Genomic DNA, 16606 nt, shown 5'->3' with positions numbered 1-16606 from the left:
TCACATATCGATAGAACAACAGGTATCCCACCCCCGATTTTTTTCAATTGACAAACAATATCATTAAAATCTCGAATAGTTTCGTGAAATTTTTGTAAGGTAACCTAAATCCTTGTTAAAATTATAAAGCAACTGAAATCTTGTTTTGGTGCAAAACAGAAAAATGGTCCCCCTTTAATTCCCACCCAAAAAATCGCCCGTTTTTAAAAAATGTGGGCCAAGTCCATTTTTCCTACCAAAATTATCAACTTAATTAAACTTACTCACTATATGTTAATACTACCTCTACACAATAGGCCCACACCATTTCCTTTGTCTTTATGAAAAAGCATGTATAACAACTTAAAAAAGACAACGGTGAGTAATTGCAACATAGAGAAAGTGGGGGAATACCAAGAAATGTAGAGAGAGAAAGTTGGACTACAATAAAGTAAAGTAATTCAAGTGATGAAGCAAAGAAGTTGTGGTCCCCTCTTGCTTTTTGGTGACATACTCCCTCTGTTTTTTTTATCATTCTCACTTTCTTGTAATGATGTTGAACTTTTTATACCATTTTGAGCTTGATTTCTCTTATTGTGATTATTCAACGTAAAGAAAATATTGCATTTATTAAGAAACGAAGCTAATATATTTTAATTTTCCATACAATGTCTAGAAATATGTTCTTTTCTAAATAGGTTCAACTATCATATGCAGTATATAATTTGAATGTCAAAACCAATAAATGAGGAACAATACGTGTAATAATGGGTGTAATAATAAATTCTAAAATAGCCAAAAGAATAGAAAGGATAAATAACCTAATAAAAAAACTGTGTATAGGGTATAAATGGAAGTAATTTCTTAAAGAATGTAGTTGTAAAGAATCTGGTTCCAAACATCAGGAAGACCAGGCAAGCACCAATGACTGCAATCCATTGAAAAGAGGCCATAAATGGATGGGTGCGCATCTTTTCTCAACAAGGAAAGTTGAGTAACATCAAGCAATGTCACCGGCGTCTTGATTTTGCTTAAAGCTTTCTTCACCACCGTCACCGCTTGTGGCATTGGTCCAGGATAGTTTAAGCCAATCACTGGTTGTGTCTGCCTTAAACAGTTTATTGCTCCTGGGTCATCCCAGTCACTTCCACTATTTCATGTTGCAATATTCATAATCAGTTTCATATATACAAGTGGGCAAGAATAATGATATAGATTTGTAATGTTACAGATCTACTCACTACGGGCCTGTTCTCTTCGACATAAAACAGCTGAATTGAACTTAAATGAATTAAATCATGACTAATAGAAATGATAACTGGAGTTGAACTTAATTGAATTGAACTGAACTGATTGCAACAAAAATAAAGCTGGGAAGAACAAGCCCTACGTATATTGCGATTGTTTCCTTTTTCTTATCACTTTATTTTTTTTTTAAGATAAGGAGAAGGTGCCCTAACCGGACCGGAATGTCGCTCAGATCAACCCGACTCGGGTTTGCAGGCAAGACTTCCTTGAGAGTAGGGGATGGTAACAGGAAATCTCTACCCCTAAAGTGCCTCTTATTGAAATTTGATCTCACAACCTCAAGGTTGTGAGATACAAACCAAACCACTAAACTAAGTACTACTCGATTTTCTTATTACTTTATTGCGATTGTCTTCATATCTTGGATTAAAATCTAATTAAAACTCATAACTCAACTCTCTAACTTAATTTAGGCTAGCTCCTAGATGTACCTTATGTGACATTTAAAACCAGCAATTGAGCATGTTATAGATAGTTTACGAACATTAATATAGAACACTTACTTGTAATGAGAGGGAGAAATTCCTTGGAAGAAGACCTTTGTTTTTGAAGGGTCAATATTGGTGTCTAACCAATGACCCCATGTATCAAGGGCTTTTTCAAAGGCAACCATGCGATTCATATCTTTCATCGTAACATTTCCTAATCGGATATAGTCCCATCTGCACAATCCCAGTTACCTATAGCCAGTTAGAGACTGCTTAATTAATTGGGTGGAAAAGTATACTCCTATTTCAGTTAAATGCTTTTTTCCTCTTTATTTGTTTGATTCATATATAGTACCAAAAACACGAAAGAAACCCAATTTATAATCGTCTTTTTTCTGAAAAAAATGTAAAAATTAATCGGCCTAGATTCAAAACATCTTATCTATTTATTATTATGTAGTTGAGTTATCTCTTTTTTTTATCTCAAAAAATGAGGAAGAAGACTTTTACTGAATTTCTTGAGTGCAGTTATTACACCATAACTAGTTTTTAGACCCGGACAATGCCCCAGACAATTATAACTTTCATTTATTAATATTTCACCTCAAAATACAACACCAAATAATGTTTGGTTTAGTGGTCAAGACTTGAGTATTATAAACTTAAAGTCAGGAGATCACATCTCATAACATGCATCTTCTACTAATTATTTGAAGTAAACACACATGAAATAAAGCGCCACATGGCACAGTTCCTTGTTTAATAACGCTTTTAAATATACTTGTATAGATTTATAGTGTCACAAACTCACAACCTAAAATCATCGTTTCTTTTGTCAAAAAAAAATCAAATAACATTAAATAGGTAACAAAACGATATCAAATTCATGTCATTATTTATTTAGTCCATGTCATTATTGTTAGAATTTGTGTCATTGCGTACGTGTAAGATTTTATTACATAATAAATGATGAAGTAACATGTTATATGACGCACTTAAAATTTTATTGTTATCTCATTTTTTTTAAAAATAAATAAATTAAGGGAGAAGGGACTAACGGTTGTGTAGGTCCACGTCGACCCCACCAATGCCAAGTATTAAAAATGAGCATGTCCATGCCTCTCCATAAGAAGCCTCCATTAATAGAATTTAGCTCCAAAACTCTGCCTATCCTTCTCCTTACCACATCTACCAAATACACACTTCGGTCCATCATCACTTTCAGTTCATAATCCTGTATCATGCAAATGTATGATATATCACATTAAAGACGAGGTATTATAAGTTCCTCAATATCTAATAAATCTCAATTTGGAATCTGTGAGATAGATAAGTAGATTGATACATAAAAAGTAACACTTAAAATTGATATTCTAAAAGCTACAACTTTTTGGTAGCCTTGAACTTTTTTTTTTTCTCTTTTGGTGTTGTATAGCAATAAGTATAAATGTACAATGGTACAACATAAAATGTCAAAATGTATAAAACTGGTCTTTTTTAAGGAAAAAATTGGTTATATTTTAATTGAACTTAATCAATTTCCTTCATACTTTCTTCATTCTATATTTAGTGTAATATAAATGAGATGCCCCTTTTTAAGTAGGTCATGTGGATCGATCGGAGAAGCAGATAGAGAGATACAATAATATAAAACCATGTGATGAAGAAACTAAATGAAAACCCTTAAAACAAAAATAAAAGTGCTGTATTTATTTTCAACTTCTAAAAAAATTGCAGTTATTTTAGAACGATTAAAATACGTAAATATATCTAAAATGAGGTATTTTTTATTTTTTGTAAGAAGAAGTGGCCCGGACCCCGTTCGGGTCTTAATGGACCAGTCACTTAAGAGTAAGGGAGAAGGGCAAGGGAAATCTCTACCCTCAAAGTGTTTCTAGTGGGCAACCTTGAGGTTGGAAGGGTGCTCTCCTTACTACTAGACTAAGTACTACTTGGTAAAATGAGGTATATGCCTATATGGTAATTGTGTTTAAGTAAGGCCACAAAAAGAATTTCAGTCCTTAAAATAAGATGAGTGTGCGTAAATTATATGTGGGCAACGCTTATCACCTTAACAAGAAGGTAAAAAGAAAATGTGTTAGAAACAATAGTTGTGGAATGTGTTCTAGAGTAGTTGAACCTTTTTCCCAAATCAAAAGAACATGCATAGTGGAAAGGATAAGATAATTAAGTTATCATCACAAGTCACAACATTCAAACTGAAGGAATTAGTTATCTTACCGTGAAAGTGAATGTAGATATCATGCCTTGTCGTGTGACATTATACCTAGCAGTAGGTGCAGCAGAATGCAATAGGCATGTAAGAGATTGCCACTGATTTAGACTTAATGAATCTCCCACAAACATTATGCTCTTCCCTCTAAATCTTTCTAAAAAATCTCGAGCATTAAATCTGCAAAATACAATTTTCACCACCAACTCAATTAGCTCAAAACGTTATTTTGGCAATTGCAAGTTAGTATGTCATATGATCCTCAATTACAAATCTAACCATACATTTATAGCTCCAACGGATAGCATGCATCATAATTAAAGTATTAGATATGATTATCATGGTGTTCAGATTATATCGATGGGTTCCATCCAATTTGATTGTGTTAAGTGTTTAAGCTTCAATTTTTTTAGACATATTAAATGTTGACGTCTGAAGACTAAACCATTTAATTTGTCCTAATTGAATTTCAACAGAGACCAACTGATTTTCTTTTTATTTTATTCAATAAAACTGAATTACTCGTTTATGAAACCAAATGATTCAATCCAAATTCAACGACTCAAATAACATGACCTCAAGATGAACGAGATCCAAATAAGTGGAACCAATCTTATGCAAGATTGGCTAGACTCGAATCTTGATGCATGCATGCTCACCTGATTCGATGTAACCTAAATAACATCAGATCTAATTCAAAAGTCATCTGACTCCAACTAAGATGTCATTTAAAAACTCTCTCGATACAACTCAATACTTAACCTCTAAAAGACATGGAAACTTACAATTTCTTTCTCATCAAAATAATCATTGAACCGTGAATACTTTTTCGTCTCTAAATTGTAAATCAGAATTTTCATAAATATGAAAAACCTAATTCTTCACAATTATGTATATGATGTATTGAATGGACATAATTTGTAATTCAAAGCCTTTTACAAAAAAAGCATTTATAAATATTAGTGGCAAAAGCTAAGTATATGAATCAGTAACTTCAATGAAAATTTATGTTTAACATTGACCTATAATATAGAAGTTATTATTCAACCACAAACAAATTTACCATTATTATGTGACAAGATCTCTACAAAGTAAAGAAGGGTAAGAGAAACCCCTACCCTTAAAGTGTCCGACATAATCCCAGAACACATTAAGGGTGTCATATACATATGTATATTACCACTTGACCAAGTGTGATGGCCATTGGCCAAGGTGAGGCTAAGGTCGGGATAAGCCAAGATGGGAAAATACGACCCAGGATTGGCTTATATCAAGAGTAGGAAAGGTCATGCTACGATACGGCTTGGTTAAGCTAACCTAAACGAGTTCCCACTAGATCAAACAAGTCTGGTCGAGATTAGGTTGGACTAAGGTCAACTATTTTTGCAGCAAAAAATAATAAAATAGCTTGTAGGGGTGGATCAAATCAGGCGGGGCCACTGGCAGTGAACCCAATTAATTGACTAGGCTTTTGGGGGGCTAGGGTCAAATCCCATTGAATCGTGATCATACTCATTTCAGTATGAACTCAGACCGAGCATAAGCAGTTTCTAAAGGCCCATGCTTGGGGCAATGACAAGCCGAGTCGAATCAAAGTCAACATGACCTACTAGCCACTATAAGACCAAGCAATGCTTTATGTAATATATACTTCCTCTAGTTTTTTTCTTACACTATTGGATATTGGCACAAGAAATTAGGAGAGAACATAGATAGAAAGAGATTTTTTTTTTCAAAAAACAAAGGGAATCAATGTACCAGGAGAGAGAGTGTGAATTAGTAATTGCCAAAAATAGATTTGATGTAAATAATATGCAATTTTTCTAAATAGAAAATGATTCAGATAAAAAACACGAAGAAAATATATACAATTAACAATGTTACGCACTTGACAAAAACAGAATGCTATTCACTTATTATATAGTTGCATTAAAAAGGATACCAGACAATATGTTAAATTAGCCCATGATCAAGAAATGAGTACAAATTTTCTGTTTTTTTCCGTATATGGTGATTGAAAAATACTATCTTCAAAATATAATATGACTAGAAAATTGTAGCGATTTAGAATAGTTTATTCTAACTCTAGGATTATCTTAAATAACTAAATAATTTATGGTCCAATCCTATGTACTTCAAAAATGACCAATAGCAATTAGAACAGTAATAAGCTCTTCTGAAACACCACATGATACAATCTCTTACACAATCCCACTAGATACTAAAAAGTCAAAAGAAGACCACTCAAATGGGAAACATGACACAAGAGGACATATTATCACGGTCCCCACCGATGAGCCCGTGAACTGTTTCTTCACACAAAAATTGGGCGTCGGTGACTATATAAACTTCTCTATAAATCACATAATGTCCAAAAATCGATTGTCCATTCCCCCTATGCCAAACATGAACATACCTATTTTTCTTTGCAAACATGAATCAACCCACGTTCAATTACGAATTACGATTAAAGTAAATTTCCAAAAAGTTACTGTTATACTATTATATAGAACATGTGTATTAGAGTTAGTGGTGGGAATCTGTTCATTATAATTGCGTCACTTTGAATTTGTCTTGTTTTGGGGTTGGTTTGAAACTATTCATTTTGAAATTTGGGTTGAATTGGGTCCATTCGACTTCAAATATATGATCTAAGATTAGATATCAAGTAGATGTCAAATATTTAATTTTTAGTCGAGTCAACTTCAAGTCGATTCAATTTTAAGTCGATTCAATATTGTTATATATCCTCCATTATGTGAATTGGGTCAACGTAATCATGTGCATGTCTAAGTCTAACTATACTTAGTATACTATACAAAATATATATGAATATCTTTGGATTTCACTTTTACATTATTTAAACTGAAAATTTGCGCTCAATGATACCAACTATTCTTGGTGTGTGCTAATTAAGATGTATTCAAATATATGCTCTCAATAACACTAATTATCAATATAATGTGTGCTAAATAGTATTATGGTGATGAAAAGGGTAATTTAGGAAATATTTTTACCAACTACCACCATATTCGTACGTGTTCTTACTATCACCAACTTTCTTTAAATCCTCATAGTTGATTCATTTACTTAGTATTATTGACAATTAATCTCCTAAAAAAATAATTTTTTTTTGTTATTGGCGTATCATTTAGAACAAATATATCGATACTTGGTGTTATGGAGAGTAAATAGTTGAGTACGTATTATTTAGAAAATACCGCAACAGTTCGTATTATTGAGAGTCAATTTTCCTGTTATTGTGTACGCTACATTCATATACCAATAGACCATATGAGTAATTAGCAATGAATTATGATTCTTTTTCTAGGTTTTTTTGTTTTAGCTTATTATTATGATATCATAGTTATTTATATATTTTTATTAAATTCTCAAATTTTAAATTGGTATATAGTACATAATTTAGAGAAAATTATCAATCAGATTATATTTTCTTGCATCAAACTAAAAACAATTATATTAAGGGATGGCAAATTTTACATGTAGAAAACTACTTGCAGGATTAAATGGATGTTTGGTAGGGAAAAACATCGAAATATTTAAGAGTTGTTACTAATGTATTTTATTTTTTTGAGGAAGGTACACATTAATATATTATTCTCTCTATCACCATTTACATACTATATTTGCTTTTATATAAGACTTTAGAAAGGGAAAAAAAAAGTAGAGTGAGGAAAATAACTTTATTAAATTAACATAGGAGAAAAAAGAGTCAAATGTTCCTATTAAAATATCTAATCCCTAAATAAAATACTACCCCCATAAATAAATAAAAACAAAAAAAGTGTTTTATTTTTTAAAAAAATTGTTTATATGATTAAGTCTTTTTGGCCATATCTGCCTTGTATGATTGATTAGGGTTCAAGTAAAATTTGGACCTGTAGTTGGGTCAAGTTTGAATTGGTTGGGAAATAAAACTGATCATATTGTTAAATTAAATTATATATGTTAGAGTAAAACAAAATATTTGATGAGGTAAAATTTAAAACAAATTTAAATGATGTGTTATAATATATTAAATTAAAGAAGAACATGTTTAACAACAAATACAATGCAAGATTATTAAATTAATATTATCTAGAAATTTGTACTGATTTTTAATTCTATATCGTTAATTAAGTTTTGAATTTGGGTCAATTTCGAATCAGTTGAATTTTGAATCAAATTCATTTTAGATCGAGTTAGTTTCATTTTGGGTCAATAAATTATAAATACAAGATAAAATCCTAGATATATTCAATCAATGATATATATAATTGGATATTTATATTACTTTTCTTCGAGTGTCATCAGAGATCAATTTTATTTTGAATTGGTTTTGAGTAAATATTAAATTTTTTTCCTAAAAGTAGTCATATTAGGTCTTGACTTTTAAAGTAACTTCAAGTAATGCTTTAATTTTAAGTCCCTATTGGATCTTGGACTAGAATAGCATTCAAATATAATCAGCTCTATGCCTTTACCACTTCCATGTGTTATCTAAAGCAAGGACGAAGAGGGTCGACCTTTCCATATGTACTACCTCCATTTTCGAAATATTCTTCTTCTTTGACATTTTTCATAAGTTTTATTTTTATCGTTGTTTGTGACTCATGTGTTAGAAAAACATATTCATGTGTAATCTTGTTAGATTCGTCTCAATATATATTTTATAAATATATAATTTTTATAATTTTTTACAAATACATAATTATAGATATTAATCTCTAAAGTTTTACATTGACATGCGTGAAAAATAAAAGAGTGAGCATCTTTAGGAAACGGAGTAAGTACAATAGCAACAATGCTAGATACCTTCAAAAATGAAAATTTTAAGATCCACCACTATAATATTAGGAAAAATATGTTTTTAAAACATGTACTGCCATATTTTTAGCTCTTTTAGCAATATGTAAATAACTGTTAGCTTATTATATCAACAAGTTTGACTAACTGATTGTATTAATGAGTTGACTAACGGATGCAATTTTTATTAGAGTATTTGGTAAATAGCTAATAGTTTACCACTTTATCTCTATTATATAAGTGAAAGGGGGAGGAAGATGGTGTCCCCTCTTAAAAAGTCTAATATATCTTTAATGAATTTAAATTGTCGTATATATTAAATAATCTTTTTTTCCTCCTACTTGCCATATATATTGAACAAATTAATAACGGAATTGAATTTGAAATTTCAATTAAATATTAAATTCAGTAGAATAATTTTCTCTTCTTACCTATGTGTGAAAAATTCTATTAAAAAATTAAAATGACAATAACTTGATTGACACAATTAGAAGAAAAAATAAAAATTTGAATTTCTTATTAACAATTATAGTCATAATATTCAAAACCTAAATGTTAATTATTCTTCAGTATTCTCTATTATGTAAATCAAACTCGCTTCGATGATTGAACCCGATACACAAATTTTTCCACTTCATTTGAGCACAAACTTTCTTCTACCGTATATTTCTTTCTCTCGATAATATATTTGAATAATGATGAACAAATAACTATAAAATACAATGAAGCATTAATTTAAGAAAAATATAGTCAAAAAATTAATAATAATTATAAATATATTTTCAAATCAAAGTTTTTTTAACACTAGTTAATAACTAATTGAGAAAATCAATAAAATTAACAAGACACGCACGCATAGCGTGCAAAAAATGCTAGTTGTATTATAGCCTTAGTGATATTTCAACTCCATAATTCCAATATCTCTCACCAAAAAGCTACCTCCTACTTACTTTTTTTCAAATTAGAGGTTTGAGTCCAAAACACTCTGCCAATACTCTATTGACCATACACTAAAATTGGAGGATTTGACATGCTAAATCTAGTAAAATTCGATCCTTTAAAATAGATCAATATTTATTGGGTTTTTCTAATCTATACCACAAGTTATAGATTAAGAGTGTCAAAATTCCTATATAAAATATAATTATAGAAAAAGTTTCCATTTCAAAATTCTATCAAACTAAAAAAATCTTACATAATTTTATTTCTCTTCAATTGCTATCCTTATTTATTATCTAAAATCTTGTTGTATTATTCTTTTGTTAATAATATCTTAGAATTTTCAACTTATCCCTTATGACAGAGAAAAGTCCATAGGCATAATCCTTTCTCTACAAAGAGGATGAGGTAGGCAAGCTTTAGATTTAGATGATCAAAAACACATGGTAGAGAAGTGTTAAAATTGTCCTCTAGGAGACGACGTTGATAGCTGAACCTGCACTAGGGTCCTCTAGCTGACTCTTCCGTCAAACCATTATGGCAAAACATGCATACTGCCAGTTATTCTCATATATGCATCGGAGTACCAACAATGCTCGCATTAATTGTATAAGGGTTTGCCCACTGTCTACCGCGATGTTGAGGTTTACAAATCACGAATTAGTAACCAGCATATTTTCATTGATCTTCAAATCACTATATGTTTTAAAAATGTACATCCTTTTTTTTTCTTTTAATTGCACTATTTTGTTTTTATACTACTTCCTCCGTTTAGAAATAGTTGCACCATTTCTATTTTGTGCACTATTCACATCTTACACTTAGATTGTCTTTAGTGATTTATATTTTAGGAAAAACATAGTCATGTGGGATCTTGTTAGATTCGTTTCGATGTAAATTTTTTTAATATAAACTTTTTATAATTTTTACTTATTGATAATTAAAGATATTAATGGTTGAAATCATGCATCGGCATGCGTGAAAAGTAGAAATGGTGCAACTATTTCTAAACAGAGGAAGTATTTATCAACTTATAGCTTTGTTAAAATATCTTGCATCATTATAAAACATAAAACATAGTTAAGTGGTGTCATTTTAAATTTGCCTCAATGCAAGGATTCCAAATATAATTTTTTTTATAATTTTTACTTATACATACACAATTAGAGATATTGACGGTACCCCTCAAAAAAAAAAAAGATATTAATGGTCAAATATGCGTCTCGACAAACGAGAAAAATGAAATGGGGTAAATTAAAAAGAAACAAAACAGAGAAAATAGTTGAAAGTATCGATCATTACCAGCTTATCAGTCACCCTTTGCAATTTCTATTATATGCCTTGGATTACGAAAAAAATAAGTATAATTCCATCTTTTTATCTCGGCATAGGGATGTTAGTTCCTACACTTGATTATGATCTAGGTTGGAATTTATTAGGTTTGGTTAAAATGGGTTATTGGAACGAGTCAATTTTGGCCTACTAAACCATGTTAGATCGGTTCTGGTTACTATTAGGCTTGGTTGAAGCGACTAGCTTTGGTTAGTCGGGTCGAGTCAGCTCTTAATTGGGTTTGGTAATAATGCAATCGGGTTAAATCCATGATGTAAATGAGAAAAAGTGAGTTAGTTTGGGTTTGGGTTCAATTCGGATTGAATCATATTTCTTATCTATATATTATTTCAATTAAATTTTGGCTGGTGCATATCGAATTAGCTAGGTTTAATTCAGATAATATTATTTTCGAACTGAGTTGATCGTATCGAGTTCGAGTTAGCTTCATATCATATCAAATTTAGTATTGGGTTATCGTGGATTTTGGTTGAATTTCGGGCCGATCCTATCTAGTTAGAGTTACATTTAATCATATATCATTCTCAAATCACCAATTTTGGGTTGACTTTAGGTTGGATTGTATCTATTATCTCAGTTTTCATTATCTCTATTATACATCGGGAGAGAGGAGGATTTGGTGTCTGCTACTCTCATTTACAATTATATTCCTACTAAAAAAATACAACTAATTAATTATTTTATTTTTAAAAGGAAAAAAATATTATAAACTTTATGAATAATTTTTTTTTGTACGTGATATTAATACTACGCAACTGAGCTATCTATTTACTTTCGCATACATGATGTGCTAAAGACTAGTCATTCTACATGCAAGCACTCATCACATAATTTTTATGATTAGTGAGAGCGTATCTCAAATTATCACAATGATATGTAAATAAGAGGTGTTTTTTAACTTTTAAGCAATTTTTCTCTCTTTTCAGATCGATATCACCTAGAAACATCAAAAGTATTTTAGATCGTCTTTTTTTTTTTTACAATTATGTGTGTGTATATATATATAATGATTCTACTAGAATGACACCCTAGTTAACCAGTTAGGTTTGACTCCTTGGGAGGGAGGGGAGATAGTAATGAAAAGCTCATCTCTTAAAGAACTCATAATAGGATTTGATTTCATAACCTTAAAGTCATGAATTCAAACTTTTATCAATAGGTCAAGTCTACAAATACATCTGTACTAGGCGGCTAAGGCCATATGGAGGCCCGAAATATAAGGGCCCAATTCTATTAGTTATCTGCACAAAGGAAAAAAAAAACTAAATCTAATTAAAAATATAAAGAGATTAAAATCTATTTGGTGTTTTTCTTCTTCTCCTATTCTCCAAAAAGCTCCATTTATAACTCTTTCATTTCTTCTATTCACCAAAAAATTTAATCTTTATAATTTATTTTAGCATAGGATCTCTAATTTTATGAGACGGTCCTGCATCAGAGGTGAGCATGGGCCGGACCGGGCCGGTTCATGGGCTCGGCCCGCGGGCTTGAGTAAATGGCAGGTCGGGCCGGACCGGGCCCATGATTGGCAGGTTCGTGCCGGGCCAGACTTGAAATTTTAAAAATTTTCCCACGGGCTGGGCTCGTGCTTCCCTCGGGCCGGCCCATGTTTTATGTTGTATTTTTGACAGCTTTAGGGTAAAAAACAAAGGAAATGAGTGTTCGGCCAGCGGGCCGGTCACGCGGGCTCGTGCCGGTGCGGGCCGAAAATAAAATTTCTTGACCGTGACAGGCCCGTGGCCCACGATGCAGACAACGGGCCAGGCCAAGCCTCGAGCAGGGCCCAAATCGTGTCGGTCCGGTCCAGCCCATGCCCACCCCTACTCGCATCTATAGCATATTATTTTTATAAATTGTTAGTTTTTCGATTAGTGGGAAGATGCCCACCCGGCCACCCCCAGCTGTTCAAATCAATTACAATATCCCTGTCACTTTTGCCCGCATTTTTTTTGGCGGGGGTGGAATAAGCTGTAAAGTTATGTTATAAATTGTAGAGCATTTTTAGGTACACAAGTATGCAACCGACAAAAGACCCGTGCAATATTCATTCAATCGGCGCCCTCCAGTATGGCTATATGCTAAAGCGTTTCACTTGGTATATTTAAAAATATAGCAACAAAAATTCTTCAACTTTGATGCGTAATTTTACTCAACCCATTATTAGATGACGCATTTCAAAACCACGACATAGATTTGCTTTTATTATTAAACTCTTAATTACACCACAACATTTTCAATCTCCAAGGCCAATTTTATTGGCATATGTGATATGTGTATGTGGTTCTTAACAGCGCGCACCTTAACAACATTTTGTCACTTTTCACTGTTTTCCTTTCTTTTTCTATATGATGTTCATTGAATTTTGTTTTACAATGAGATATTTATCATTTTAATACCAAAATCTAAGGGAAAACAAATCGTCCGTTTTTACCTCTTCCCCTTTTAACCATTTCAAAGAAATTAGTTTTATTGGTAAAATGCACGATATAACCGGTATTACACTATTACTATTTCTAACCTTTATTTTCTCTAATAAACTAATTACGTTTTAGCTACCTTTTTTTTTTTTTTTTCGTTAGCTAGATCAAGAAATAATTATTAAAATAGCAGAATGAACCTTCCAAGCACTACAGTTTAGGACCAAAGGTGCAGAGCTACTATGAGAGAAAATAAACCACCCGTTTTTGGTAATGATCCAAATTCCTATGGGATTCTCTACAAGAAAATGTAAGCTTAAATAATACCTCCATTTCATATTATTTGCAACGATTTGACAAAATGTCTCGAATCCTAATTGAACCTACTACCACCAACATAGAGTACCGAGTTCAAGTGAACATAAAGTGACAATTTTTTTGGTATGTTCTATAAAAACATAGTCAAACTTTAGTAAACACATCCACTTTTCTACAAAAAGCGCTAGTTTGATACGCACTATCAATGTATCGATCATATTATTAATTTGATTTAGAACCACATTGCCCACATATATGAGCTGAAAGTAGTCACTAGTACTCACTACTTACTACGCACATAATCTACTACCAAAAAAAACATATTAAAAAGCCAAATAAAATCACCCAAAAATATTAAATCAATATAACAAGAATCAAAACAATATAATATTACTCAATTAAAATCCATAAATTTCAAGGAAAAAAAAATACTAACCTGGCTAAATTGCAAGAGAGAGGCTTCCAACTATAATGAAGATAAAGTAGATCTCTTCTACCATTTTTGAGACAATTAAATTCCTTCTCAATAAATGGACAAGCTGAGTAATTATAAAGTGGATATGAGAAATCTGCAATCCATCTTCCTTTGAAATAATCACATCTATCATTATTGTTGTTGTGGTTGCTAATAATAGTATTTCTTCTACTATTACTACTTCTTCTACTACTACTACTAATACTACTAATCTCTTCTTCTGCTCTCACTATCATCATTCCTCCAATCAAGAGGAGAGAGAATATACATTTTTCCAAAAATCCCATCTCTTCAGTTTGTTTTTCTCTCTCTTATCTCATCAACTAGAGAGAGAAAAGGGTGTTTTTTTTTGCTCCTATTATATTTGAGTTTGTTATCTTTAAATCTTCATGAGAGGCATTTCCATATATAGTGCTGAGGTCCGGGAGTTTTATGTTATTTTATTTTCTTTTTAGTAATGAGGTTTATTTTTTGTTATGTTTTATTTAATATACGTGTCGTTTTGTGGTTTGTTTAGGGACAGATCACTTTAACACAGTGGGACAGTGGGGGGAGAAGACAGAAGAGGCAAACTGTAAACACATGTTAGGAGTTAAGACACACTAATTAATTTACAAAAGTTCTAATTAGAGGCCGGTAATATTCTTATTTAAAAAAAAAAAGAAATTGGGCCTTATTATAGATAAAGAAAATTTCCAATATACTTCAGCATAAAACATAATCATATGGAGTATTGTCTGATTCATCTTAATGTAAACATCTAGAACATAAAACACTTTTATAATTTTTACAAATATGCAAATTAATAATTAACGATACAAAACATGTATTGACAAATAGGAAATATATTAAGGAACAGGAGAGATTGATGATTATAACTCAGTTTATTTTTTAAAGAAAGACTTGGCTTAGTATCAAATACATGATCTACACTAGCATTTGTGAATTCTTCTACAATGTATGTTCCCTTCACAAACTAATTTTGCCACTACTACATTGGTGCTAGTTCCTAATCCCGCTCCAACAAAGTTTTTATGTATGTTGCATGTTGCATGTTGCATGTTGCATGTTGTACTATTCTTTACCAGCTGGTTTTTAATATAATCATTATTCCCTTATAAAAAGGTCATTGCACTTTTTTATATTTTTTTTATAAAGGTAAGATAAGAGCATTAAGCTACCGTCCTCTCAATTAGAATACCTAATGTATCGGATATAAGAATGAAAGTAAGAGAATAATTATTACAAAGGGATTCATCGAAACTAAAACATACTACGTGCCTTACATTACATATCCAATCAACAACACAATTAGCTTCTCTAAACACATGACTAGTTTGGCTAGAGGCAAATTGAGTGATTATGATCTTACAATCTGTAAAAATATTAGCATTCTTCCATGGAGAAGATCAAAAATTATTAAGGTCGTTAATGACTAGCAGATTGTCACCTTCAATAATGATGTCCTGAATACCTAGATGTAAGGCTAACTTGATACCTTGATGAAGTGATGTGGCTTCCGCAGTGAGAGCAGAAGTGTGGCCTAGATTGAAAACTTTGGTGTATGATAGTTGACCTTCATGATTAGGACTGATAATACCGACAGACTGCATCCGAACAGCAAATCGAACCATCAAAGTTTAACTTGAAGAAAGCTTGAAGAGCGGATTCCAAGGCTATAAGGATAGCTGAGAGAAGAGGGTACGGGGAGGGGGGGAAGCTTCTCTAAGAGGAGAACCATTAGCATGACAAGCATCCACTTGTAAGCGGCACATCCATTCGTCATGAGCCATTTTTGCTATGTGAACAATACATTGAGGGCACCACTTTTTGTTATTGAAACTCGTGGAATTTCTCTCTTTCCAAATACTCCAAAAAAGAAAATTGCAGTTCGGTAAGAATTGTAACGTGGAGGGGATGGGCATTGGTGGAGTGCACTAAGAAGTAATTTATGTGAGGCTCCAAATATTTTGTGAGTTTGGGCAAGTGAAGAATAAGTGATCAACAATTTCGGATTGCAAATTTCAGCGAAGACAAAGATTCCTTATTAAAGTTTTCGTAGTAAACATCGTATCTCTAACAGTAAGGCTATTGTAGCATATTTGCCAAACAAAATATTATAATTTGGGTGGAATTTCTAGCTTCCAATTCCATCTTAAATGTTAAGGAGGCTTTTTAGGCGGGTCTTGAGCTAACAAAGTAGCAGATTTTACTGAATGTCACCACTCGAAGTAGGTCCCCAAGTTGGAATAACATCAGGGATGTCGTTAGTTGGAAGGGGAAACCCTTTGACTTTAACAAGAAGGTGATGGGGAAGAACGGGAGTTAGATTGTTAAAATCCGAAGTATG

At 31.9% G+C, this 16606-nt stretch overlaps 1 protein-coding gene across 1 annotated transcript; it reads right to left on the bottom strand.

The window, feature by feature from the left end:
* Nucleotides 1-725: 725 nt before the first annotated feature.
* On the bottom strand, nt 726-14646 carry LOC104891309 (protein trichome birefringence-like 41). The gene is made up of 5 exons (XM_010676985.3): nt 14218-14646; nt 3957-4128; nt 2774-2949; nt 1791-1949; nt 726-1129 (listed from the first exon to the last, which is right to left on the bottom strand). The coding sequence occupies exons 1-5, from the start codon at nt 14541-14543 to the stop codon at nt 844-846; spliced, it is 1119 nt and encodes a 372-aa protein (XP_010675287.2). The 5' UTR covers nt 14544-14646; the 3' UTR covers nt 726-843.
* Nucleotides 14647-16606: the final 1960 nt, after the last annotated feature.

The sequence above is a fragment of the Beta vulgaris genome, chromosome 4 (genome assembly GCF_026745355.1).
Source record: "Beta vulgaris subsp. vulgaris cultivar EL10 chromosome 4, EL10.2, whole genome shotgun sequence".
Lineage (NCBI taxonomy): Eukaryota > Viridiplantae > Streptophyta > Magnoliopsida > Caryophyllales > Amaranthaceae > Beta > Beta vulgaris.
This window is presented reverse-complemented; position numbering and strand designations above follow the sequence as displayed.

Coding starts and splice junctions, on each gene's coding strand:
- LOC104891309 (XM_010676985.3), bottom strand. CDS start 14,543: ATGGGATTTTTGGAAAAATGTATATTCTCTCTCCTCTTGATTGGAGGA. Junction 1,950..2,773: donor CGACGTGGACCTACACAACC/GTTAGTCCCTTC, acceptor GGGATTGTGCAG/ATGGGACTATATCCGATTAG. Junction 1,130..1,790: donor ATTTCTCCCTCTCATTACAA/GTAAGTGTTCTA, acceptor AACATGAAATAG/TGGAAGTGACTGGGATGACC.